Source organism: Echinococcus granulosus (assembly GCF_000524195.1).
Source record: "Echinococcus granulosus chromosome Unknown EG_S00008, whole genome shotgun sequence".
Lineage (NCBI taxonomy): Eukaryota > Metazoa > Platyhelminthes > Cestoda > Cyclophyllidea > Taeniidae > Echinococcus > Echinococcus granulosus.
This window is the reverse complement of record NW_020170388.1, coordinates 356,800-383,766: the sequence shown is the minus strand read 5'-3', so window position 1 is coordinate 383,766 and position 26,967 is coordinate 356,800. Positions and strand designations below refer to the sequence as shown.

The window sequence follows — 26,967 nt, the reverse complement described above, 5'->3', positions numbered from 1 at the left end:
TCGGACGAGCTTACAAGCCAACGTCTTATTAGTTGGAAAAACTGGTATTGACCAACGTATAGTTAGAGTCAAGGCGAGTAAGATTTCTGTACTTTTATTTGAGGAGACAATTTTTCTGATGCCTGAAAGATCACCAAGCTGGACTTCTACCTGTGACCGTATGGGTGGCCACTTGCGCGTGTGCGTGGGTGCGCGCGCTATAAATCAACGAGGAAGGAGTGGAGGTAAGGAGGGAGAGAGAATGCGAGAGAAGGCTAAGGGTGCAAGAGCGAGTTGGATATGACGGGAAAAACACGTGGGGAAACAGCAACAGCCGTCGCAAACAGTCATTAGTTGGACCCTAGTGTGCCAGCCAGCCAGCTAGCCAGCCAACCAGCCACCCATCAACATACACACACACTTGCACGCACAAATGCATTGACAATGGAGGGAAGCACAAATTCCTGCTAGGCGCATGAGTTCCTGCTACAGCATCTACGCAAATGCGGTGCAACAATTGTTCTTACCCGTCACTGCCCCTCGCTCATGTTTTACGTCCGTGTAGGTAAGAGGGAGGGGAGAGTGGGAGTACGAAGCAGGAACAGGTGACGCCTAAAAATTCCCTCCGCTAGCCCTCCCGCTCACAGGTGTGCAGACGTGTGTTCGCGTTTTGCAAGTTCTCCTGCTGCTACTGCTACTGCCATGACTACACGAGTCTGGCTTTTTTACACACTGCAACAGTAATTAACAGCTGTCCTCTCCACCGCTGTGTCGGTGTTCCCTGGTTGGTCGCATTTCTTCCAGTGTAGACGACGAAAGAAGAAAAAGGGCTGACTTTTGATGCCAGTGGTGACGGTAGCTACCTCGCCACATTTGTGTGCTCACAATTAACTCAAGGTAGAGGTGTTCGATACCTACTTAAACTACGACCGAGTTTTTTGTCCCCACCGAAGTTTAATCATCACCAGCTCCGTTTTGCAGGCCCGAACCTCTCCTATGAATGACATCCGATCAAACGGACATCAATTATAGCCTTCATGTGATCGATTTTTGAGTGAATGATGGCAACATTTGGTGGTGGGAAGTGCGAGGTAGGTCAAGATGAGGAGATTAATATGACTCCACCGCAGTCAGGCAAACGTGTGTGTGCGCATAGGATTTCACTACGCAACTGTTCAAACGGGTAGAATCAATCACTCCCTTCTCCTTCTCTTCCTCCTCCTCCTCCTTCTACAGCACTTTGTGGCCCTCTTTTTCAATTAAACCTATAAATTATACCCTGAGATGCAACAGGCAAGCCCAGGTGCCTGCCTGTGTGCGAACATGTAAGCTGCGTTTGTGTGTGTGTGTGATGTCCACAGTCAGGTGGTTGAAACAGTTGCCGAAGCTTCTCTCTCTCGCGCTCTCCCGCCTTCCCTCTCACTCTCTCTCTCTCACTCACGAAGGTGCAAACCCACACACATACCCACAGGTGTGGACATGCAAACCGCCCCTCTTCACCGTCCCCACCCTCTCATTCATCCAATAGCTTGAACAGCGCACCAGCCAGCCAGCTAGCCAGTCAGGTAGGCAAGTAGCCATTACGTCCCATTGCATCGTTTTCATGCATGTCGGCGGCGCATGTTTTGGGGATAAATAACCACTCGGGGTGCGCCTGCATTGTGGGGCTCGAAAACGCCACCTCTACAGCCCTCTGGGTGGCAAAATTGCACAACTTTTTGAACTGCTTAAATACCTCCTTCCATCACTGTTTTTGTGATCCGTGATGCAGTGGTTAACGCGGCTCGACAAACCTTGACCGCGCGAGCAGTGAAGGGACTAATCAAGCTTTTCGACTTCCCGTAGACAGTCTGACATGCGATTTACACAATTTGTTTACGAATGTTGAGTTTGAGAGGATATCCAAGGTGTTATACCACATATTGACAACTCGGTTTTTGACTTCAGCCATTGTAGATTCACCAGGATGGACTGACGTACTGCATGCCTGGCATTCGAACGTCGGCTGCAACATGATGGGAACATAAACGGACACCGACTTCAACTGGTAAAAGGAGACTTTAGAATGGGATCGACATTTCACCTTTTCAGATGAACTGGTCCTTTCACAGCGGAATTCCATAAGTACTCAATAAACAAGTTATTAACTTCGGCTCTGGTCGAGGCTAAATGTTGCGAACCCTTCCCTGGCATCGGCAAGACACAATTCTAGGCCCCCCAACACGTTTGCTACCACATTCTTAGAGGCGAGTGGATTACTATGTGGAGTTGCTTATTTGACTAAATTAACCACTGTTTAACAGCCAAAAAAGTGCGGGTATACTCTAGCCAAGACATCATCCGACATCTGCTTTGACGGTTTTAGCTTGACCCCTCTGTGTGTGACGCAAATTGGTTTGCGCAGTTGGCACAGACCGGCAAATCAAGTGCTTGTCACATATATGTGCCATGCAGGTGATGAACGTGTTAAGTCAGCCAAATGATCCTCTCCACAAAAATTTGCTACAATCCACCACGGGAGCCGGCGTGCAAAACTGGGGTTTCATGGTTATAGGAAGGTCTAAGGAGTCCAATCAACGAGATCAAAATTAAGCGTACTGCCTAAAGCTTATATTCTAAAATTAAATTTACGCGATTTCTGAACAGAAGGAAGAAGAACCATGGAGCTGAGCATACATAAAGGCCTCAATTTTTCCTGTCCGCTAGCGATATGACAAATGTGAGCTGTTTATGGGAGCCACCGAGCGATCAAAGCTAAAATCCCGCATTTCAAAGAGATTGGTTGGTTGGTTAGGGCGCAATAAAATATGGGCGGGATGTCCTTTGTCTGGGGGCAATTACATTCCTGATTTTTGGGTTGGCACCAGTTTAATTGGTCCCCTCCCAAGTACAAGCGTTAGTGGTCTGGCCTCCGCTGAGGCCCTAATAGATAGTCAAGGGATTCTTCTCAAAAAAGGAGAGTAAGAATTATCAAGTGGAACTCAGTGAAAGGACCACAAATACTTCTTATTCAAAAAAAAACAATCTCTCTGGCTGAGTTTTATTGGGGCATTCATCCAGTAGCTATAAACCGATTTTACGCACACAATCGACCCTGAAGTCCTCGACACTGGGAAGATCGTGGACAGTCAGCAATCGCCACTTCCCAGTTCCGGGCAGTTCTGAGTCAACAGACCACTTGGACAACCCATCGAGCCCCTAGTAGCTCAAAAGAGGTCCTTAATTAGCATAGTCAATCAACACACAGTACTCCCAAACTGCCACCCCCGCCTTTTCCCCTTGCCAAGTCAAAGACGGAATATACGAGAAAATCAACGTCGAGTTCCAATGAAGCTAATAAAAGTGCCAAAACGATTAGAGGAAGCTAATTCAATTTTGATGCATCCCCGTGCGGATTCGGTAGAGAGACCGACATCCAAAGGCGCACTATCGACAGTCGGTAAAGGGATGTGGATAATTACAATGGGCAATGAAAGAGGCAGACATTTGAAGGCATTGAACTTGAATATACTAAAACCATTACCTAATTTTTTTTTATAAGGCCTCATCTCAACGCACCTCCTGGGGCGTTCATTCGTCCCTTAATCGATTGATAAAAATCATAGACTTAGCACACTTGATCAGCAAGGAATATCTTCAAAAAGCCTCTCTAACTCATTCGCTCATCAAATTACAAACAAAACTCAGGAGAAAATCGACGCTGGGTTCCGCTGAAGTTGCGAGGAGTCGACTTGTTGAGGTGGTGGCGAACCGGTGGACAGCTGGGTGGAACATCCCGAACGTGTGTGTTTTGTCAGGAGGCCCATTCTCGAGAAGGTCTTGCCACACTCCTCACAGCGGTATCGCTTCACCTCCGAGTGCGTCTGCATATGCGCTCGCAGATTCGATCTATCCGCAAAAGCCCTCTGACACACCCGGCAGGCAAATGGTTTTTCGCCTGTCAAGAATCATCATAACCACCTCGTTATGTAATGCTCAAAATAACCAAGGGAAGGAGTGAAGAATTATGAAAGGTCGACGCACCTGTATGCGTCCGCAGATGACCATTCAGGAGCCACATGCGAGAAAACGCCTTCCCACAGATGTTACATTTGCAGGGTAGAGTGTGCGTCCGAATATGCATCTTCAGTGCTGACATGGAGTAGTAGATCTTGGCACAAACGTGACAGGTGTATTGCCGTGAGATTGCCGATGAAGACGGTGACAGAGATGACGCATGTTCGTCAGGATCTGGACTTTCAGGAGATGGTGGAGTTAGCCTTCCACTGTCCACTCTAGGACATTGGTTCTGGTGCCGTTGAAGACCCGTCTTTGTGACGTAGCTTCGTCCGCAGAAGGTGCATTCGAAGCAAGTCTTCGTCGGACGCGCATTCTCGTCTGGAATTTGGCCCAAAAGATGGGGAATGGAAAAATTACTATATTTGGGGGATTTCTCTTTTGAGAGATCAATGGGAGGCTGCTGAGATGATTGATTTGCTTGAACCGGGGGATGGAATGCAAAGGTAAACCACGGTGGCGGTGGTGGCTGCTTGAGGTTCTCACTAGAAAAGTTCCGGAATGATGGCGGTGAATCACCACTGGATCCTCCATCTGCTTAAATAACGGAATAAGAAAAAAATCAGGTACCGTGGAATCCCTTAATAATGGATGAAGTGCAGTGTAATCAACTGGCGTGGGAAGTGAGTTTTCCCATCCCACGAAAGTGTGAAAAATGTCTCGCTTACGTCCTCCCCCCCCCCCCCCCAAACACCCCCCCTCTGTCCTCCACTCATCAACAATGCAGCTACGATCTCCGATCAGATCAGCGAGTCCCAATGCATTCCCCTCAGTGGTTATTGTGGGACAGACGGTGGGAGGATGTAGGCGATGATTTATTGATTCTGTTGTCAACTTACCGCAGGTGCGGCTTAAATTTGCATGGCAGGTGGTCCCGTGAAGGGTGCTCGTGTACCTACCCCTTCGCATGGCCCTTTTCTCTCCGGTCTAGACAAATTTTGAGCTGTCGGTCCGACTCACAAATCTCAACGATATCGACAGATGGCCACGATCATGAAATCCCTTCCCCATATGCTGCTCAACTTCAAACCATAAAAATATACGCTCGCAGCTCACCGATTTGTTTGGGTACAACTTGGGGCTTGGAAGAATCAGAAGGAACTCGCTTAGAGAGAATTGTCAGGGCGTGTTGCAGCAGGGAGGAAGCATTGAGTTGTTTTTGAAGCACCACCTCGCCCATTTGGGGGGTAGGACCGACCAGGGAGAAGGCATTATTCCACATCATTTGAAAGACATCAGGTTGTTCGTTCTTTACTCCAGGTAAAACATCCTTGGATTCGAGGGCCGACCACATTTTGCTGTGGCCACGTAAACCATGCGAGTGCTATTTATAACGCTTCTGCTGCTTCGCGCGGCAACCTCGACCACTCGCGTGCAAGCTGTTATCTGATTGGTCAACGGGAACAGGAGTTTGCGCGCGTATGAGTTCACGCCACATTATTGTCCAATCAGCAAGGCCCTTGTAAATGTAAATAGTCAGGAAGAGGTCGTACTTCTGTAATTTCTTGGTAGTATCCTCAAGAATTGGTGGATGCAATTATCTCTTCCGAGTGGATTTGTCCCTATGAGAGTAATTAGTCAGAATGGACAAATTTTGGATAGACCTGCCAAACAGCTACTCACTCTCCATGGTATATTAAACCCATTTGCGACAGCAAAACTGCGTAGACAAAATTCTAATGCGCGTTGTAACACGCTTCGTACGCGGTTGAACGCACTAAATGAGTCGATTCACTGCGCTGGGACCGGGGCTTCACTCTGGCTTCAAGGCACTCGGTTATCTGCACTTTTTGTTGATTTAGTGTTGTCTGGTACGCGAAACGGTTGTATTCACTAGTGTTGGTTCAGAAAGTATTGAATCCCCTAGTAAAGCGTTTTGAGGACCAATCTGGTTCACAATTAACGGCGAACAAATGCCAATGAATTTATTGACTATATCCTCTGGCTTACCGTTAACACTTTCGTTGTCAGTCTCACATATAGGATACCGAGACTTTTCCATGAACTTGTAGTCATACTAGGATAACAGCTTTTTTGTTCTCTTCTTAGATTTTGAGAACAGACTTTAAAGTCTTTTAGGAGGCCGAGGGGAAGCTTGACCACCACTGTTCCGCCATTTCATTGTTCTGAGGTGATTTTAAATCGCTGGTAATTTTCAGCCGCCGCGCAACACCTAAAATAAAGTGGCTATTATCAGCCAAGACCATCTTGTACACCTGGATTGCTATTTTGAGCTCACCCGATCTGTTTACTGATAAAGTACTCATGTCACGCATTTGCGTCGCCAGGCTCAGGAGGGGGAATTGGACCGCCTTGCAGATGCAATCATGGTAGTGTTGATCTAGCACTGTTTTGGTAGAAAAGAAATTGATCAAATATGCCATTCAGCTACTTTTTAAGTTGTAAATTCCTGCTGGATTTGAATTAGACTAGTATATTGTTAAGTCGCGCAGAACTTGGGAAATTTCGACTAACCAAATATTCCAGTACTGCGTAAAGTTATCTTCAAATTTTATCTGCAGATAAAAGGTTCGTTTTTTGTCTAAATGTGGAATTATTTTTCCAAAGCAGAAGGGTTATCAAAATTTGTGGAACACCAATCGGAGGTAAAGAGACAGAAATTCATCCGCGAAGTCATTACACTACTTCTCTCAGATGCCTTCTCATTTCCATCTAAAGCAGTTTAACTTATCGCCTATAGAAGGAAGAAGCCATCCAAAAACCAAAGGCCATTTGAGTCTGCCAAATCAGCGCAATAAACGGCCTATATTCTTTTCAAAAAACCCAAATTTTAATTGGCTACTTCCATGTCTGTCCTGATTCTGAATCAGTGGCTAAAATTCATGGAAAGGCTGTTTTAGTTCAAGAGCAGTCCATTACGGAATTTAACCCCCAAGCCATCCCACCCCTCTCCCATAGAGCTGGTGACAGTTGCAACAACGAGGTCAAAGGTGCCAAAGGCACTACCAAAATTTAACACTTGGACGCACAGATAGAGAACGAGGGGAGTATAAATGTGCGGCCCACTTTTAATGCCCTACGTCAAGCATACAGAGGGAGAGGAGAGTGAAACAGCTGACGCCGCTACCTTGTGCGTGTGTGTGTGAGGGTTTGTGTGTGGTGTGGTACGTTAGTTAATGCAACTACTTTCGATCTTCCCCCCCCCCCACCCTCTCCGCCTCGATGCGAGCGACAACACAAATGGGCGATTAGTGCAGGCAGACAAGAGGGGAGGAGGTTTATGGGAGAAACTTCAAGGTGAACTTGGGGTACCTTTCTCTCTCTCTCTCTCTCTGCACAGACGAAATGAAAACGCAACGACCCCGCATCTATTAGCGACAGTTGAAATAAACCCTCTCCCTTTCGCTCCGCGAATGGGTAATGCTTGTTCACTCGAGACATTCGTGCGCGCTGATCTGAGGGAAAAGAAAAAAGTAGAGCAATGCCATCAAAACTCAGAGTCCATCGGTGATGCAGCAGAGATTTGAATAGCCTCCTGTCACACTGCGGTTTTCACCGGCGGTGACCCTGTCAAATGCTCACATTTTGGGCCTTGGCCCTTCGATGCATAAAAATAATGATGTTGGTGGATTGGTTCCCTTTATATTTTCCATATTTTGTGTTTTGAGGCCAATGAAGCCCAGAAGTAGACTCATAATGACTTATGCAACGTCGACCTAGTGTATGTTGACAATTCGACTCAGGATCATTGTCAGAGGCAATCGGAGGCGCAAACACGTCACTGACACTTGCTACATCGAATGGACAGCTTTTTAAAGCTAAATTCTACTTTTCACAATTTAACAAAAATACCCACTAATCTACCCGCTTTATTGTTTTCATCACTTTGTTTTCGATGCGCGGTTTGGCACCATCAGTCAAGTTTAATTGATTGAGAAGACGACACTTATTTGTGACGAAGACATAGCACAGACAAATTGTGTGCACATGGCGCTGGAATCACACGCATTAACCCTAGGGCTATTTCAAGCTGTCCCGGTTGCTGAGAGAATAAATAATTAGGGGGTAGGGCGCCTTGTCCTCCAAATTCACGAAGAGGTTTTGCCTATTCCATGGATTTACAGGTGTACTTATCAATGAAGATTAACTGAAAGGAAGGGGTTAGTAAAAAATGAAGTCAGTACTATTCTCTAGGAAAGGATATTTAGATTAAGATTAAATAACAGTTTTTAATACTTCGATTGTTTATTTAACTCTGTGTTTCGGTTTTGCGGGCACTTGAGGCCCCGCCTTTGTTCCTCCGTTAGACGGCACGGCCTCCAGGGCATGCCATTAGCCCCCGTCGACCCTTCTGTACGTCGGCGTTACATATTCTGCCCGAGTTTTGTGTCTTCTTCCGCCCTCAGGAAAAACTCGTAGCGCTGTTAGTTGACTAATAAATGCAGCATTGCCAACACACCGAGCACTGAACTATTCATGAAGGCGCAGCATTCAGTTGAGATTTTGCTGTTTTGGCCCGAGTCAGAATTAAGAGGAAGAAAAAGACCGGCCGATGAGCAGCATCAGTGAGGATGTAAATCTTCAGAACAGGGTTGAGTTGATTAAAAGGGACATTTTATTGAACCAAAACAGCGCATAAAAGGGGAACCCATCAACTTAATTTAAAAGAATTTTGACCAAAGCAGTGCTAAAAAATTTAAATCATTTTAGAATATTACGTATCAATTTAAACTCAACTAATCTATTTGCAGCCCGATTTGGGACGATCAGTTAGCATTAGTTGAGGAACACTTGTCACGTATATGTGACGCTAGTAGATAAGGTGTTAATTACCTTCGTTCCACATATAAAATCACGTACTTATAATATTTTAATTAAAAAGCATTCTCTAACATCGATTTCACGTTGAAACTACCAGAATCTTCAAAATCATTGCCATATCTTTATTGCTTCAGTTGAAGGTGAAGTGCTTGTTGTTTCAGGGGACTACCAGCCAAAAAATCCGGCTAAAATTGGTTTAAAGCAAGTAATCAGAGGAATAATAAGTCGAGGAAAACATTAAGGTGCCTGTAAAATCAATTGGTCGAAGAAGTGGACCTCCGACATGCCGTCGGGGTCGTTTCATTCCAGACATCTGTTATCCACTTAGGAGCGTGTTTTAGCAACCAAAAGTTGTCTCTGCCGCTGTGTTGATGTGTGTGGAAAATTAACAGTAAAATTGAACCCACCTTGGATTGGCGGTGAAGAGTTTCGCCCAATTGGAAGGTAACACGTTCGCTACACCAGTATTATGTATGTGATATGTGCATCCCAACACTTGATGGTACTTGGTTGTCATCAATCACAGTGCCAACAGCTCAGTTCAGTCCTGGGCTTGAGGATAATCGCACTTTCTTTCTTGCTTTTGGGACGGAAGTGGGATTTGGCAGTTCGGTGAGGCAATTGCTAATTTCATTCGGTTGTGTCGGCCGAGTTTCTTTTTTGACTGCTAGGAGGAACGCGGTGACAGTAACTGCCACTGGAGCGGAGAGTCGGCAGACTGAAAATTAATTTGTAAACGTACGGGCATCTACTTGGGACTGTGACTCTTGGGGGAGGCGGACAAGGGTGAAACACAAAGTTTGTGAGACATTTTGGTCTGATAGAGACCAAAAAGACGCTATACTCCCACACACACACATCTATCACTCTAAAATCATGTCCACCCTAAGTGTTGTTGTTCCTCGCTCTTTGGTATGGCTATAATTCAAATGAGGATGCGTAAGGCTTGATTTCTTCAACGCCTTTGTAATTTACGAGCACTGCCACTCCGAAAGCCGTGATTTGAGGTGAGTTATAAATGGCATGTGAAATGGTTTCAATCCACTAGGCCTTCCAAAAGGTTTGGCATTACTGTTAAACACAGGAATAGATAATATCCTCAGTGGCACTTTCTCTACCAAAGTAGTGTGAACGTTCCAGTTGTTGTTTTATCTAAAACTGAACTCTTCGTATCCCATGAAGGTACCGCTCACAAATCCAACTCGAAAAGTAAACATAAACAACTTTACCTCCACTGTCACGTATGTGTGACGTCCCGACTGGCCTATACAAGGTTAGCACCACATTTATCTGACATGTGTTTCTTACCTACCTTCGGTACGAAATGTCATTGGTAGATTGATGAAAGAGGTTGTTTTTGCCTTAAAGGCAACTCCTTAACGTAGTCAATCTTCTTTTGACAGCCTGTTGGTGAAAATGTCGAGAAGTTAAAACAGCGATTTAAAGATTGTGAATGGCGTGAAATGGCAGTTCAGCCATAAATGATTTGCTTAAGGGGGTTGAAGCAAGTAAAATTCCTATTGAAGACTATAAACTAGGGGAAATAGTATTTTATGGCTTGTAGACATCACAAAACTTGCCTTCAAGGTGAAGAGGATGAAAACTAGACACGATGATGTCAGCCTCCTCAGCCTTCTTAGACTCGACCTTTTCAGTATTACCAGTCTCACCAGTCCTCCAACCCTTCAGTCGACCAAGGCTGAAGCTATCAGTGCCCTCGAATGTTATTTGACGCCTTTAGGAGCTAACTCGGACACCACATTAGTGGCAGCACGAGGTCTACCACATTTCGCCTCTCACTAATGAGGTAGAAACCTTCCTTTTTAAGTCATCTCAAGTCCACATTATGCTTCATACGTTGCGAGACAATTAATTCGGATAAACCATTGAATAGCATTAAGGTGAAGATTCTTTAAGACAAACCGACTTACAAGAAGGGTCCGTAGAGTGGCAAAAGGGTGGAGGAGGGAGAGTGAACCATGCAATGCCTTTCGCAGATAAGACGTGCCTAAGAAATCCATTCATTATTCATCTCTGCGTGATGTAAATTTCACTTGTATCCTGCATACCTGTCTTACCAACACAGAAGAGTAATTTCAGCAACTACCGATCTCTATTTGATGGTCTTCAGATCATCTGCACTACCTTCCTCCAAGCCCTTCTGCGTACTCCCAGACGCAAACATTTATTAGCGCCTTCAGGACGAAAGGGTTCATTGAAAGAGCTATGCTTTCGACAGGTTTTGCAACCTTTTAACGTCATTAAGTGGGTTAAAGTGTGTCCAGTTAATCCTCCTATGCTTAGTGGTCAATTAGTGCGTAAATAAGATTCACTGCGAGCCCTCGCCCGGGCACTCACCTCGGGCGCGTGCGTCCGTGTGCGAGAATGTATGCCAGCGTGAATATGGAGTCCGATGCCAGTTTTTGTACAAACCGTGAAACCACCTCACCGCATGTAGGTTCTCACCGCAACCCTTCGGGTCCCGACTCCCTCACCAAAACACATTGCCTTACTGTTCCGCGCATGTCCGGGCAGGTTTTAACGGCTTCTACATCTGCTGGAAGGGAGGAAGGGGGTGGGGTGGATGTATGTGGTGGATCGCACAAGAGTGAGCACCACCCAATCGTTCCACCTACACCCCCTAACCCCCCTCCCCCCTCGCCTCCGACAAGGCAATGCTCAAACTCACTACTCCCAAGACGATGCGGAAAGTGGGGGGAGGGGGCGGGAGGGGAGCCTTTATCTCATCCCCCTTTCTAATTAGTCTCATCAACACGCGCGGCTTGATCGGTGCAGCACGGCCAACTTATCTACCAGCAAGTTGAGCATGCGCAGTGGTGGTGGTGGTTGTGGCGACAGACACGGTCAGACGGTCATTAAAGTTACCGCCACATATTTGACGTACCATTGTGAAGCGCAGTGGACTGAGTATAAATCAAGGGGGGAGGGGGAAAGAGGGAGGGAGGATACAACTCGACTGGTTAGGGAAGCGAGGTGGTAGGAGTCGAGACAGATTATGGTGTGCGTGCGGGTGGGTGGGTGCTTGTACACGTTTGAGAAAGGCCTTCGCGCGCACGTTCACCCACAGGTGCTGTGATTTGCACACCAAGGCTGAGTCAATCCTCCTCACGCGATGGCGGTTTTTTGGGGCTAGAGGTTATGTGATGAATGTCCACTAGCGGCGAGGCCGGTAAATTCCCCCTCCCCTCTCCCTTCTCAAGGTTAACAAACCACCTCAGCATCTGCCCCTAAGTTATATTGGGAGACAAATATGGGAATAGCTGGGAGACTATGGCGTCAGGTTGCGGGAGACGGACAAGGTGTGCAGAGTTAAGTCAGTTACATTGTTCCCCGGCCTATTTTGGGCGTAGCCCACGCCGTGTTTACAGCTTTCAAAGCACCTAGGTTCCTGTTTTAATTCACCAGCTCGTAAGATCTGCCCCACTTCTGTCATTTCACCTGACATCCACACAATGGCTCAGGGGGACCTTAATCCATCAAGGTATTTCCAAAATCGACTGTGCCCGATTCACGGGGAATATTGTCTTCCTCTACCTTTGAGACTATCACTACAAAAATTAATTAGTTGAACACTCTTCTCGCAGATGTCTGTTCCTGTTTACTCGCTTCTCAAGGCTGAGAAATCATAAAACACAAAGACAAATCGTGAGATCAGACGTCTACCCAATTTGACCTCAAGTGGTGTGTAATTTATTTCCATCTTAGTCACACGCACATACACACCCACACACACACAAGCACACACAGACCGCACATCAACCCCAGCAATTTTCTACCTCTACTTTTCCTGGTCTTCTGCGTGCCTGGTTTTGTAGACAAAGCAAGATGAATCTGACCCTCTTCTTTGTTACCATTTTCCACTCACAGGTGCCTCGTATTTCTAGTCAGCACGGTAAAAAGTGACGCTTTTGAGAGAGGATGTCAAGGTTACCTGTTTCAATCGGTCATGGCCCCAATTAATAGTAAATAATAATGCTAATTTTCACATCAAGGTGCCTACTCGTCATTTTGAGCAGTTGATTTTCATATGTCTGGGAACCTGAAAAAAAGCGACACAACGCTGTGTGGGGGTTCGGGATGATAGGCAGACCACAGCTGCGTCAAAACTTTAACTCCCAGAGTGTGATTGAGAAAGGAGGGTGGCAGGGGAAGGCAGGGCAGGGGTTGAGGAGGGGAAGCGAATGAAAATGCGGGTCTGTACTCGCCCCTTGAGGTCTCTGTTCCTCTCCGTACCTAGACCAACGTCGTTTACACCTTCGCCTCCTGAAACTAGTTATTGTCGCATCTGTATTTACGCGCCCTCTTGACTTACATGCATGCCAAATCCCCCACTCAAAGCATGCCAGAGTTCATGATTTAATAAGGTTGGATGGTGGGCGTGGCGTCTCCCTCTAATCACCTATTGACAGTGTTGAAGAAAAATTCGTGGTGTAGGAAACTAGTGCCCTGATTTGTGAGGTGTGCATTTATGATAGTTAAGGTAACTCTCTTCAGCCGATGACTATCATCAATGATCAGTCAAAAGGTCGTGTCTCAATGATATTGAGGAAATGCGTATGGACAACTCATTTCAGCACCGTCGAGTCGAGGTTTGTCAAACTGCTTCTAACGGTTTTTAAATTCCCTGGAGTTCCTATTTAAGAGCTTGACTTGATCTTTCAGAGCTCGAGGGTGTCAGCTGGTGACAGTTCGTTCGGCTGAAGAGCGAGTGATTAGCTACCAATTCGCCAGAAGAGAGGCCAGACATTTGAAACAAGAATACGCGATCAACTTGGTGGGAATGGAGATAGAGGAGACGTGAAATTAAACGGGATAATTAGACCCAAGACCCAACTCACTTCTACTAATCCAATTAAGTAGAACCGAAGCCAGTGGAGAAAAAAAACCCCCTACAAACACTGTAGAAGAGCAAAAAAAGGGTAGGGAAAGGTACCAGGAACAACAGAAACAAGCCAAACATACAGACAAACACAAGGGGTGGAATATTTCGTTCACACGGCACCGTTCATGGTGGCCTCAGGAGGCAACAGCAGAAAGCCGAGGCAGGAACAACAGCTGACGGTAGGAAACAGGAAATCACGAGAGGCAGAAAACGGAGAGCGAAAAAAAGGAGAGGGGAGAGAGCTAAGAAATGACAGGAGGGCAAAAATGGAGAGAGAGCGAGAGGGTTTACAAAAATTTGACCCAAAAACCTCCAATGGTGGGTGAAGTAATTGGCTTGGAAAATTGGCTTGAGAAGAAAATATGCAGAATTTTCACGCCTCCTATAGGCAGTCAGGAGCTTTATTTGTGTGGCCACGTCGTTCAAACAGGAGACTTATCAAGGCTCTAAGTGATTGTGGAAGTAATGACATATTTACCAAGGAAGGGCTTCTTCAAATTCGGTGAGTTCTTTTCCCAACTTATCTTTTCCTTGAAACTGGACATTGGAATGGTGTAGTACTCGAGATACCTCCGCAGACAATTCAAACTCCACGAGTTTGGTAGCACCTCTAGCACGCGTGCACATAAAGGACAGGATGGAGGAGAAGTAATGTTGGTGAGATGTGCAGTCCTACACCTCCAGTGCATGGGTGAAACTCGAGAAGACTGAAAGTGCCCACGTGGCCTAGTGGTGCCCTTTCGGATCTAACACTTCATGTGACACATGAAACCGTTTAGTTCGGCACCAGCCTCCACCCTTACAGGCCTGGAAAGAGCTACTTAGAGATCTGTAAGAAATAAAGTGCTGGCGATGTCATAATTCGGGTCCCTGTGGCTAAGCTACCACATTTGAGCCCCCACAAGCGGTGGCTCGTGTCTTCCGTGCTAAAACCTATCACGCGAGAAATGCAAACTATCCTTGCGCTTCCACATACAGAGCCACCCGCCACTCCTTCCAACTTCTAATCGCTGCTCAGAAAGCAGCTTCACACCGACCTGCTTCACTTCGCCATCGGTCAAGAGTGAAAAACTGTCTGCCTCTCTCCCTTGCTACATCCAAATTCTTAAATGTTTTAAATGATTATGCTGTATTCGACGTTGCACAATCTAGTCAAGTGACGGGAGGTAAAGCGTCAATCAGATGCCCAGGCTGAGGCATAAACTCCACACTCTAGGTAAATTTTAACGTCACCGCCAGCTAGTCCAAGGCTGCGGACGGGAGAAGGTCTGTAGTTGAAATCGTCACTGAGTGCCGACAATCTTTAAGACGCTTCATACCATTGCTGAGGGGCTGAGTGTACCACCAACATTATGTACCGAACCTTGCTGGAAGATACCTACATGAGTGTTTGCTAAGATTTACGTCTTTGTGCAGAAGAAACTTCAGCGCTACACAGGCTTTTGCCCGCTAGGTGGATTAACGGCTTTGGACTAAACCAGCATACCCCTGACATGTGTGCCGACACGTAGACAGGCTTGAGATCTACTACGGTGTGACCACTACCGTTACAATAGTACACCCTGTTAAACCGATTTGTCGAACGGAACTTCTCGGTTTAACCTAGACGCCTCTCCAGATTCAGTAGTTGGAGACTGGACAACAAGCCGCGTAAACTCACCACCTGATACCGACCCGATCTGCGCATCTGTGTTAAAACGCTACTCTTCCGGGTTGCCATGATGTGGTGTGCCTTGGATACTGAGCACCAGAGGTCAAAGATATAAAAATTGTGCCATCTACCGACTGACACCCATGCCGGGGCTGCTTGTCTCATGCTTCTGCGAATACCAGAAACAACTACTTCCAAAATCTTATGGCTTACGGATTCGCCTGTGTACTGGCGCTCATAGTACCTTCAGGGCTGGAAATCTCGCTCACGCGGGCATTGAAGTCTCCGCGGGTTGTACTCCCGTCCTGTGGCATGACACTCGAGCCGTACTAATGGCGTCCCACCTCTTTTGTAAATTCCTACCTTGGGTTCAGAAAAGAGTCGGGCGCTAAGGCATTTGCTGTGTCCTTACCGGCGCGTAGCTTGGTACGGGAACACTGCAATTCTCGGGGAATAAACACCCAGAACAGAGGCGTTGTTAAATCGAACCAATTCTACAGACGCAAAGGAGATAAATAAGCCACTACAACCCGGTGGTAAAGTTGTACAGTCGTGCGGCATCGACGTATCTCAAAAGGAAGTCAATCACCACAATCCGCCATTGCGTTTGGCGTTGTATTGTCTTCAGCTTAACCAATCGCCTTGCTGCGCGACTCATCGCAACCACCAATCAACATAGAGGGATAAAGAACACAAGGCACTGATGCGGACGTGACAAGTGCCACTGTTGGCCAGCCGATTAAGGTCCTCTCGACAGTTAATGTGACTATTTAATCCCAAAATTATTACTTCTTTTAGGGAAAATTAAACTTTTTTGTTTTTAACTCAAATGTCCACTTGGCGTAAATTAATTCGGTTAATTTTAAAAGGAAAAAAAGTAAGCAGCCAGTTGACTTCTTTCCCTTTTCTCTGAGTTGCGAGCCACTAAGACCACCACTAAAGAGGACACGAAAAGACAATAGTTACCTTTGAGCCATGACAACCAGTGTCACTGTCAATAATGACAATGTTAGACTTACCTAGGCATCTTCCCTTTCGGGTCCTCCTTCCTTCTCACTTCTCAGTTTATTTAATTGGAATTCGGTTGAAAGGAGTCGTTTACTTGTTTGATTGTGAATCTTCCTTTCCTGCAAAGGGTAAAGAAGTTCAAGAAGATTCCGGTGGGAATAAGGTCTCTGCGGTTAAGGGAGTATTGTGGGACAAGCGCCTATTTTAAAAGCTAGACGCCGCTGCCAAAGGACCACTTGTCATAGGCCCGCTTGAGGAGGAAGACCTTTGATTAAACAAAAAGAATAAGTTGGTATGCCAAAAGTATGCAATCTTGCAATTGTTCAAAAAGGTGGATAATGTGTTTAGATGAATTAGCCTTTCTAAAGAAATGCTTTGACAGTTTGGTTAACTCTTCTTTCTGGTTACACGGGCACTTAAGGCTCCGCAACTGCACTTCTACTAGTTGTTACGGCCTCCATGCCATGCCAGTAGTCCCCCAGCCTTTCCGTACGTCGGTGGTACATTTCCAGCCCTAATATTAAGACTTCTTTTGACTTCAGAGAAGGCTTAGAGTGCTACTTTGGTGATGGTGGCAACAGAACCCGATCCTAAAGAACAAACTCCTTGATTTCCATTCCTGAATGCTAAACTATAACCTGACGGAAGAAGGGCATAGGCTGCGGATGGTCAAATCTGTGATGATCCCTAACAAAGGGGTTAAAAATAATGTCAACCTTCGGCAACTATCCCCGTCCCATGTTCTGCGGAAGCCTTATCAACAATTGAAGCAACGTCAGCCGTGAACCATCAAAAAGGTCCGCTACGGAGCTGTCTACGGTACACGAATAATGATGTCAAGAAAGTGAACACGTGATACCTCCTCCAACCCTCAACTAGGTGGACAGAACCCAGAAAAATATGGCTAGACAGCAATGCAGTGATAACAAAATGGCAAGGGTGAACGGATTAAATGACACTGCTCTTTTAAACCCATGTTCTTACGACTAACGATGGACATATGAGATGGCCAGCAATTCACTCTCCTCCCAATACCATTCCTTAACGGGACGAAACTACAGATTCAGTAAAGTGGCCAAGAGAGACAAGTGACGTTGTGATTAATTATCCTCTCGGTGGCCCGCAAATTCAATCTCTGACGAGGTTGGCTGTGGGTGTTTTTCTGACAGCCGACGCGAGGGGTTGACCGAAAGGAGCGCCGAGGATGACGTTTAAGGAGGAGGTTGGCTCAACCCATAGTTTTGATGACACGGACACCCTAGGCTTTGCCATTGTACGTTCTCTGGGCGGTATGGTCTTCATGCCAAGCCGGTAGCTCCTCAGCATTTCTGTATGTTATGAGTACACATTCCGGCCTTGTATGGGGACTTCTCTGGATTTTAAGGAGGGTTTAGGGTGCCACACTTACATTCAGGATATACTCCTGAAGATTTAAAGGAAGCTGTTTAAGCACTTGAATCTATGGTCCATATTACAAAGATATTTCCCAATTAGACACAAACTAACTGCGATTTCCACCCTTATTCAGCACCCTCTCTCAAGACTCGGGTAGGTTCGTCCTAGTCACAACCCTTTCTATCCTCGTGATGGTAGTTCCCCACTGTTCTCTTCCTCAGTAGATCGCGTGATCCCCTAATACGAATGTCAAGAGATCCGAAGCATGAGGATGAATATAAAGGCGTATTTACCCTCAATTCTTTCCGTTTTACCTTTCAAACAGAGGGCAGAAGAAACGGAAACGGTTATCACAATTGAAGTTGGAAGGCTTTCCCTTGCGGTGAACAAGTTTCGTTCCACAGAGGTGCAATGGCAAGGAATACCATGGTAGAAGACCATATGGCGAAGTGATACCTGCTTCAACAAGGCTCCCTCTCACATGGATCCTTTCAATCTCCCACAAGTCAGGAATGGAGCCATTCTAACGCCATCAGGGTTGTTAATCTTCTGCCTCTTCTAGGTCTCTTAGCATCTTAAGCCGTAAGGTGAATGTTGCTTAATTCTTTGAGCAATAAAATCCGGAAACTGACACCATCCTCACGGCTCCTGCGTTTGTAACTCTGACTCAACCGTGCGAATTGTGGCAGTTGCCATGACGTAGAAGCATCACTTAATCTGCCTCAAAAAAAGAACTACGCACTTCAGAAGGGGGTAGGCGAGGTGAGAGGGTTAAGTGAGGTGAATGCTGTTGGGTGAGGGAAATCGGCTTTTCGCGGCATCTGCAACTAAGCCTCACCTTCAGTAGTTGAGCTCGCAATTTGTCGTATTCTGAAGTTAAATGGGCAAGAGATCTGTCGCTTTCAATTTGGTGTTCTGCCAAGGCGGCACCTGTTGCATCTTCTGCCTGTTCAAGACGCTCTCGAAGACGACGATTTTCACTTTGAAGGCTCTGTAGACTCGCTCGGTTAGTAGTATGGGTTAACAGACGTTTTAGTCGCGCGTTCTCACCCAGTGTACGGTCGAGAATGGACTTCATTTTAATGATGACTACTTCTAACTCCGCGGCAGTTTTTCCTGTGGTACCCGATGGCTGAAGGGCAGATTAATAGCACGGGCAAAGAGTTTAAAATAAGTATATCGGTAATAGTGGCTGGACAAATGACAGATGGTAATAAGCTTCACCAACTACTAACATGTTGTTTTCACTACCTTTAGGTTTGCTGGAAAAAGTCGCCTTCCATTCTTGATTGTTTGTTGTTAAAAATGTGGTTTATGCAATCATATTAACATTTGTTGGGTAAAAGAACAGACCCTTGGTCATCTCCAAACCATCTGCCCATTACCCAGCCCACACTCCAAAGGTACGCAGGTACCTCTTCATCCTAACAAGAGCATGTATTGGGGACAGAACTCTCCAGTGGGCATAATTTGTTCGATAGAATTTGAAGGTGTGCATAAAACCTCTCTAGGAGGAGCCAGAAATGCCATGTCTACTCACCTGGCCATTGAAAGAATGATGAAATAGTGAACCCAGTAGCTACACTGACCCGTAAATAGATTTGTTCCTCAGGATGAGATGGAGAAGAGATATTGTCTTACTTTCTCCAGGTGACAATTAACACCTTTTCCAGGCACCAGTTCCAGAAAATCACACGATTTAAAGCGGTGTAGAACAGAGATAGAAAATACGCCGGAGAAGCTAGAACCGAATGTGACTACCACTAGGCTGTCTGCTTCTCAAGACAAAATCACAACGACCTTGTGTCTAGCTGTCTACCCTGGTAATGACACCACACCATGGTCACCAATTGGTGATCTTGTATAAGAAAGAATTTTACAACGGATGCGTAAAACCCATTAGATGAAATCGGAACCAGAGACCTCACTTTTGCCCACTTGGACAGCTTATAAAGAATACGTACCCTCATTACATCCTGGGTAAATAGACAGTTGTATTATAAAGAAAAACTTTAAATTATCACACATTAGCTTGCAACTAGATATAGATTACAAGAAACATGAGACCGAAAGAAGAGTTAAAAGCAGAAAATTAGCTGATTCCCAACCCCCTTCATGGTGTGATTAAAATCCTTACCTGTTTACCTTTAGCTGCGGTATCAACTTTGTCCAACGAAGGACCATAGGGGCGCGTCATCTTTAGCTGTTGCAACTGCTCCTCCAATCTGGCCACTGAGGCCTCCAATTTAGCATTGCGAATCTAAAATGGCAGCAAAGCAGAATTTCTACTGAACTTATTATAATACAATAATTATCCTAAAATCTGATAAAGTCATTAATCAGTAGACGCAAAACTAATTTAGGCAATCTTTTCACAGGCTTCATCAACGTAGGGCGCATATTTTTTGACCGGTTACCTTTAATTTGGCATTATCTTCACGAGCGACATTCAGCTCTTGTCGAAGTTGAATGGGTGCTAATTCTTTGGCTGAAGTGTTTGTAGTTCTGTTGGGAGTACTCCTTGCCCAGCTTCGTAAATAGCTCCCCTCACCGGGTTGAAGTCTCAAACGGTTGAGAAGAAGGCGATTATGCCTTTAGCAGAGATAAAAATGGACTTACATTCGCATCTACGAAATGCTAAAAAGTGAAGAGCCTAAGCACCCACTTTTCAGTTCGTTTCAAATTTGCGTCTGTCTTCAGGAGCTGCTTCCTTGCTGCATCCCTCTCCCTTTGTGCCAGTTTGAGTTGTTTAAGAACTAACTTTAAATCTTCTTCAGAGCCCTGTTGTGCTTCGCCCGTTGCTGCGTCGGCCTACAGAAAATTGTTTAGCCTTTAAATTTGCGCTACTGAATGATTAAAGGTAGTATATGTGCCTTACACGAAAGTTATGGGTCGATCCAGCGACTTGAGCTGAGGCAGGCGCTCTCAACTTGGCGTTTTCCAACTCCAATTTGCGAATTCTTTCCGTCAGTTGACTAACAAAGGCTTTGTCAACTGTTGACACCTTCTTGGTCTGAAGCTCTGCCAGTAATTTGCTGTTTGCCGACTCTACTTCCGAAATGCGCGAATTTAAGCGCTGATGAATTTCATTTTTCTTTTCTAGAATTCAAAAACCACTACGTCTTTTTCTTTACATTAAATGCCTGCAAATGGTACTAAAAGCTTACTATATTCTATGTAGAGTTTCATCTAAAGAGTTGAAATGAGAGAGCCTACTAGTGAGCTGATAAAATCCACCACCTTCAAGAAAACACGAGGCAATACTGATATTGTTTAATAAAATAAAAGGAAAATTCGCTGCATTTGTAAAGGAATTACCAAGTTGAGAAGTGAGACTTTTCACCTTCTTGGAAAGCTGCTCCACCGCCTCGCTGGTTTGCTCCCTCGTTGCCGATTGTGCCTGCATCTGCTTCTGCAGTTCCTTTTGAGCTTTCTAAAGGGAGGAGAGTCTTTTAGGCATGGCATTAACGCTTTTAATTAAAGCTGATAAAATAATAAAAAAGTTGAGAATATTGTCATATTGACATCTGCTTTCCTATTATAATTTAATAAAATGACGACGCGGTGAGAGCACAAAATCTGTGATAAGATTTGACTTCCAAATTGCCGCTCACTAATCATCGCCTGATAAAATCGCTTATTTAATCATCCTTCCTCCAAATTTTTAGGGGATAGCCAAACTGCATAAAGCCAGGATTTACCTCTAGAAAAAAAGAACTTAGCAATAGCCGCTTCTGTTTTCATTACTATAAATGCATTTTCTCAACGCTCTATTCCATTTCGTATTTGATCATGACATTGTCTAGTAGACATGTCAAGAATAAAGGTGAGGCAGTTTCCTCTCTCCGTCCCATCTTACAAGGGAAACCTTACAGGTCAGTGTAGTGCCGGTAGGGCCATCACAACAGATTACAATCTACTGACAGAAGATTCTTTTGGTGGTGAGTCCGCCTTCAAAGGGAGGACGTGATGTGGGGGAGGAAGGGTGGGGCCGAAGGCAAATCTGTGCCTTCGGTTAATACCCTCCGGTCAGAAAATTAAATCACATAAAGCTTTTCCTTTTTGAAGTCATTTTGGAATAAAATAATCTCCACTACACTCACTTCAGGCCGATTTGCCAGCCCCAAAAAAGGGCAAAGGCGTGGTGATAAATTTAGCTGTCGCAGATTAGTTAGTGTTAGAGATGCCACGTCATCGTAGCAACTACTGAGGTTCCGAATCGCAAAAAAAAGAGCATTTAAAGGGTAGATGTGGTGTTTTCCAAGGAGTTATAAGCCTCTCTTCCAAAACCGTGTACCACAGTCGAAGATTTAATGGGATATGGTTTGGGCGAACCCACCCAATGGACTGACGGTGAGGTGCTTCGATTTGGGACCGTTTTCAGATTCCTCTCAAGCAGTGTGTATTCAACTGCCAGTGAAATTTGCCACTAAATAATACATTCGCTTTACAAACACGACTTCACGACACCGCCTTGGTCGAAATTTCTAGTTGCCTAAAAGGTGATAGATATGCTTCGTTGGCCTCCGCTTGAACCGATCCTGTGGCGCTTTGAGCACAGCAGGTGTAGGCGCGAATAGATGCCAGCCACTGCTGTAAAGGAGACACCTGATTTGTACCCAAAAGTGGTAAACAACAAAGTGACCTCCACACTCACACTTCAGGACGTCTTTGTTGGTAGAATTTGTCCCTTGCGGTGAATATGGAGGCTTTCAACAGCAGTTCAGGGAAAGTCTACAGCTCACTTACTAAGTCGTGGGAGTCAAAGAGGCACAAAAGAGTAGGCCAGTTAAGCAAGACTAGTCGAGTGACGCAAGTAGACGCAATTAATTAATAGAAAAGTTGTCCAGGTCAAAACGGGACTTTTGTGCGAGTTCATTTGGAAGGAGACATCGTCATGGCAGTTTTACACGTTACCATTTACAATAACCACCGTCAATGCTGTGGTTTCGCCAGTCCAGATACCGCTCATCAAAGTATTAGGCAATAGCGGTTGTGAGTGGGTGCATAAAACAGCATTTAGTGATGAGTAAAAGCTGCTTGTGAACAAAGACAGCAACTTTTAAGCGGCAGATGTCTACTTGGGTCAACGGAAGACTTTGAGAACACGCAGTGTGAACGACCAAAGGTGGCCAGTCGTACGGCATTAACGATTCAGGCTGTGATGATTACCAGCCGCCAGCGGTCACTCCGGAGGACATTCTGCTAGCGCAAGAAACATACCGCATGACGGAATTGCAGCAGAGACCAATTATTACATCGAAATGGTGAATGCAAGGGATTCACTTTTGAATGGATGAAACTTCGAAAGGTTACCACAATCCCTTTACCACGACATCAGTCTAACGATAACAAATCATTTTTTTTTACAAAAAAAATCTAAATCTTCAAAGCATACACAACTTACACAGCATGATTAAAAAAGTATGGGGTTTGAAAGTTTTGGAATCAAATCTGTAATAGTACAAACCCCAAAGTCCCGGATTGACATGAGCATCATCACTACGGATACGTAAATTCTTTAGGTAATTGCCATATTAATACCACGCATTTACATTTACAAACTGATTTGCCAAAGAAGAGGAACATCTTCCTCACCTGGACTTCGACACGTTTCTTTTCCAGCTCTTTTCTCAGTCCTGTACACTCTTCCATCGCGCTGGTGGCCTGGTCCTTGGACTCCTTGACAGTACTTACCAATTTCTGAATCTGTTCATCGCGGTTCTGTAAATCGGCTTTCAAATCACTCACACAGGCCATCACGACCGCCTTTTCATCTCTGTTACAAAAACACAAAAGAAAGGATCGGAGATCATAACAATGTTGACCTGAGAATGACCTTCCGGTCACTACACTCACTGGTTGCTTCTGGCTCGAAGTCGGGTGATTTCCCCCAACGCTGCCTCTAGCTTGTTTGAATTGGCCTCAACCTGACTACATAAGTTTGCTTCAAGGTCACTGAGCCTATAGAGGATCTCGGCATCGTTTCTGGGCGCCGCCGAAGGCGATTTGGGCATTTGAGGTGGAGGAGAGCGTTCCTGTAGGGAAACTTGACATTTGATTGGTTGGTACCTGTCTGGGCTCCTTATAGATCAGTAATAGAATTCCCTGCAGACGCCCATGCCTTTGATGACTTATGGATACCCACTCCGTAAGAAATGACAATCTTGAATTTATTCGGTGGATGCTACCCAGGTGCGGTATAAAAAAGAGCCTCGGCTCTAAATGCCTAATATTTACGGAGCCGCACACACAAGGAGTATCGAAGCTTCGTCAACGTTTGAGGTTTATATTAATCTAGATTTCTATTCGGGGGCAAGCTACCGCCTTGAAGGTGAATTGACACATGGAAGGTGTTCACTGTAGAATTCCGTCCAGCCTTTAGCAACACTTGCCAGGTAAATACCACCCAATACACTTGGCTTAACGGAAGATGTGAAATGGAAAGATTTCAAACCAATTCACCAAATACTTTACATCGGTTGAATTAGGGGTATTCTCTCCGTGTTTATCAACCACTGAAAGACTTGTGTAAAGAAGAGCACTCACGGGACCTTAGAGTCCTCCGTCATTCGGCAACCACACTGGTGGTTCAGCGCCCTGCCTGTGTTACCCACTCAAAAAGTCTTCCATTCCCACAACATATTCAGTAGCAATTCTTACCTTGGCGTTCAACTTGGCAAGTTCAATTACATGTTCAGCCTTCAGTTGAACGATCTGGCTGCGAACTTTGTTTAGGAGACATCTCGTCTGTTGAAGATCGTCTCCTGAGGAAGTTTCCGGAAGATGGGTTTGTACCCCTGTTGTCTCAGTGTTCAAAACCTGAGCAAAAGGATTTACACAGGACTATTGGAAGTTTAATCTCGAACACCTTCGGATCGTCGCTCGACAGAAGACAATGTCTGCATAGTTAACGCCTTCGCCACCAACCCAAAAGTCCACAAAAAATACACTCTATCTAGAGTTGTACCCCCTTAAATCCCACACCGCTTTTTATGGCATTAAATCAGCCAATTTTTTTGTAACGCGATTTAACGCTACCACTTATCATGGGTCCAAAAAGACCACCAGCCACATCCATAAGATTCCGAGAGTTCAGACATGTGACGTTGATTAAAAGTATCAAAATTTTACCACGAATGAGTACATTAATACATAATCTTCAGAAGTGACATTACTAAACAAAACATCACCTTAGGTTTCGCAGGACTCCTTTTAGCATAATTCTTCCAGGCCGCTTCCTTTTCCTTCATGGCTTCAGTCAAATCCACATTCTCCTCTTCCATCTTTGCAATTTGTCGTTCTTGGCGTCTGGTTAGACCCTCTAAATATTCTATTTTCTCCTTTTGCTGACTTAGCTAAAAATGAAATTGTGTAAGAAACGCCAATAACTATGGGAACTTAAAAATGGCCTTCATATCACTATCAGGTGAAACAAACTACTTATTCTTTTGTTAGTAGGCACACCCTGCGAACGCACAAAGCTGACCTGAAGTTGAAGTTTGTAATCAGGAGCCCCACTTTTAGCCACCAGTGGTCGCCACTGGAAGAATTCGCCATCTAATTTCCTATCAAATCCATACCTCTCCACCAACTTGGTGATTGCGGAAGTGCGCTCAAAAAGATCGTTCTGACGCGCCAGTTGGCTTTGTACATTAGTGCGTTCATTCTCTGAGTGCTTCAAACGTTCATAAAGATCATCACGTTCCTTCTTTAAAGCAATAACCTTTTTCAGGAGGTTTTCACGTTCTGCCAAGGAAACGCTACCCGCAACTCTCGATCTAGGACGCTGAAATCGAATTAAGTATATGACTCAATGGGTCTACATACCCCCAGGGAAGTCCTAAGCCTTTGCTCTCTAGCAAAGTATTGTTTCTGGAGGTCCTGATATTTTCTATCTTTTTCTGCAGTTTCTTCTACTAGTTGATGAATTAATCCCTCCAGACGGTTGATATCACTCTGGCTAGTAGCCAGCTGACGTTGGGATTGGAGTTCTTGAACCTGGAAGAAGAAATGGGTTTAATGAATGCTGTAAAACAAAAAATCATGCTTATATGACAAAATGTGATTTTTTCATACATGAATCTTGAAATATAGTAAAGTAGAAAAAGCCAAAGTCTAAATCAAATTTGCTTTATTTGTCAATAAACAAATTGGGTAATATTCACAAAGTTAAGGTAGTGCCATGCCGTTTAGAGCGCACAGTCCTTCGTACAAACGATGTGCTTCCCTAGAAGAGGCAATCATTGTTCTTTTGTGTTTTAGAGTTGATGCGACCTTGGGAATTTTCATTGGTGGCGCAATTCCTAAATCGTTCTTTTGGATCCTTCCTTCTAGGCCACTATGTTTCTTAATGAATCATAAACTTGTTATCCCATGTAGCACAAAAATATAAAGCACATACACTTGGACAAAGATAGTGTCCTTTTATTACAATCACCTACATTTGAGCTCTTTCGGTGACTGTCTTGATTTTTTTGTGTATTGCAAATACCTTTTAAAATGTTCACACTTTTCAAAATTAATTAAGACCATGCGCCCAAGCAGAGAAGCCAAATTCTCAAAATCGTCCTCAGAAGCGCAAAATTTTTTATAAATGCCAGAAAAGGCAAAATTTCAACATATATTAAAAACATCACAGTACCCACGGTTAAACTTCAGTCTTGTAACCTTACTTAAATAATGCAAAAATAGATACCAATTAAGGGATAAGTATGCAGTGAAAGTTATTTCAAGGAAGGAATCGAGTGATTTGAACGTACACTTTCATCAGACGAGCATGGGTCTATGACAAACCAGATAAGCAAACACGCCAAACTAAATCAAAGTCGAAAGATGGGAATATTATTATCACTTAAAAAGTAAACTTTCACCACAACTCACCAAAATATTTAACTCCCAGGTGTTAATACAAAACGCTTTAAAGAAAACAAAAATAGAATTTTATGGAAATATCTGATCACCGAGAAGCTGATTGCAACCCCTTTAAAGGAGCTAACGAGTTGTTAATATTGATAAAGAAAACATGAAACTTTACGGGTAGCAGTCTATGTAAAGTGTCACAGGCTTCTAGAAAGTGGGAGGAGCGTCTGAAAACAAATGGCATTGAATTAGCATAAGCCACTTAGAGTCAATGAACAAGATAAACCATTTTACTTATTGAAGAGCCTGCAGTCACCTCAATAAGTACTTG

General features: G+C 44.7%; 2 protein-coding genes across 2 annotated transcripts in view; both read right to left on the bottom strand. All coding sequences in view use genetic code 11, as the record gives it.

Moving 5' to 3' along the window:
- Positions 1-3,662: 3,662 nt before the first annotated feature.
- On the bottom strand, positions 3,663-5,329 carry EGR_01938 (Protein escargot; the record flags this gene model as incomplete). The annotated part of the gene is made up of 3 exons (XM_024491187.1): positions 3,663-3,916; positions 4,003-4,356; positions 5,092-5,329. The coding sequence occupies 3 exons, from the start codon at positions 5,327-5,329 to the stop codon at positions 3,663-3,665; spliced, it is 846 nt and encodes a 281-aa protein (XP_024354330.1).
- Positions 5,330-16,590: 11,261 nt separating this feature from the next.
- The window catches only part of EGR_01937 (hypothetical protein), a gene marked incomplete at both ends in the record, with an annotated part of 11,350 nt that continues 973 nt past the window's right edge, over positions 16,591-26,967 (bottom strand). Inside the window, 13 exons of the mRNA XM_024491186.1 lie at positions 16,591-16,644; positions 18,613-18,906; positions 19,912-20,034; positions 20,192-20,366; positions 20,440-20,585; positions 20,653-20,873; positions 21,093-21,207; positions 23,373-23,553; positions 23,634-23,812; positions 24,438-24,596; positions 24,968-25,132; positions 25,264-25,563; positions 25,605-25,775. Coding sequence (XP_024354329.1) covers positions 16,591-16,644; positions 18,613-18,906; positions 19,912-20,034; positions 20,192-20,366; positions 20,440-20,585; positions 20,653-20,873; positions 21,093-21,207; positions 23,373-23,553; positions 23,634-23,812; positions 24,438-24,596; positions 24,968-25,132; positions 25,264-25,563; positions 25,605-25,775 — 2,283 coding nt within the window. The remainder of the gene's footprint in view (positions 16,645-18,612; positions 18,907-19,911; positions 20,035-20,191; positions 20,367-20,439; positions 20,586-20,652; positions 20,874-21,092; positions 21,208-23,372; positions 23,554-23,633; positions 23,813-24,437; positions 24,597-24,967; positions 25,133-25,263; positions 25,564-25,604; positions 25,776-26,967) is intronic.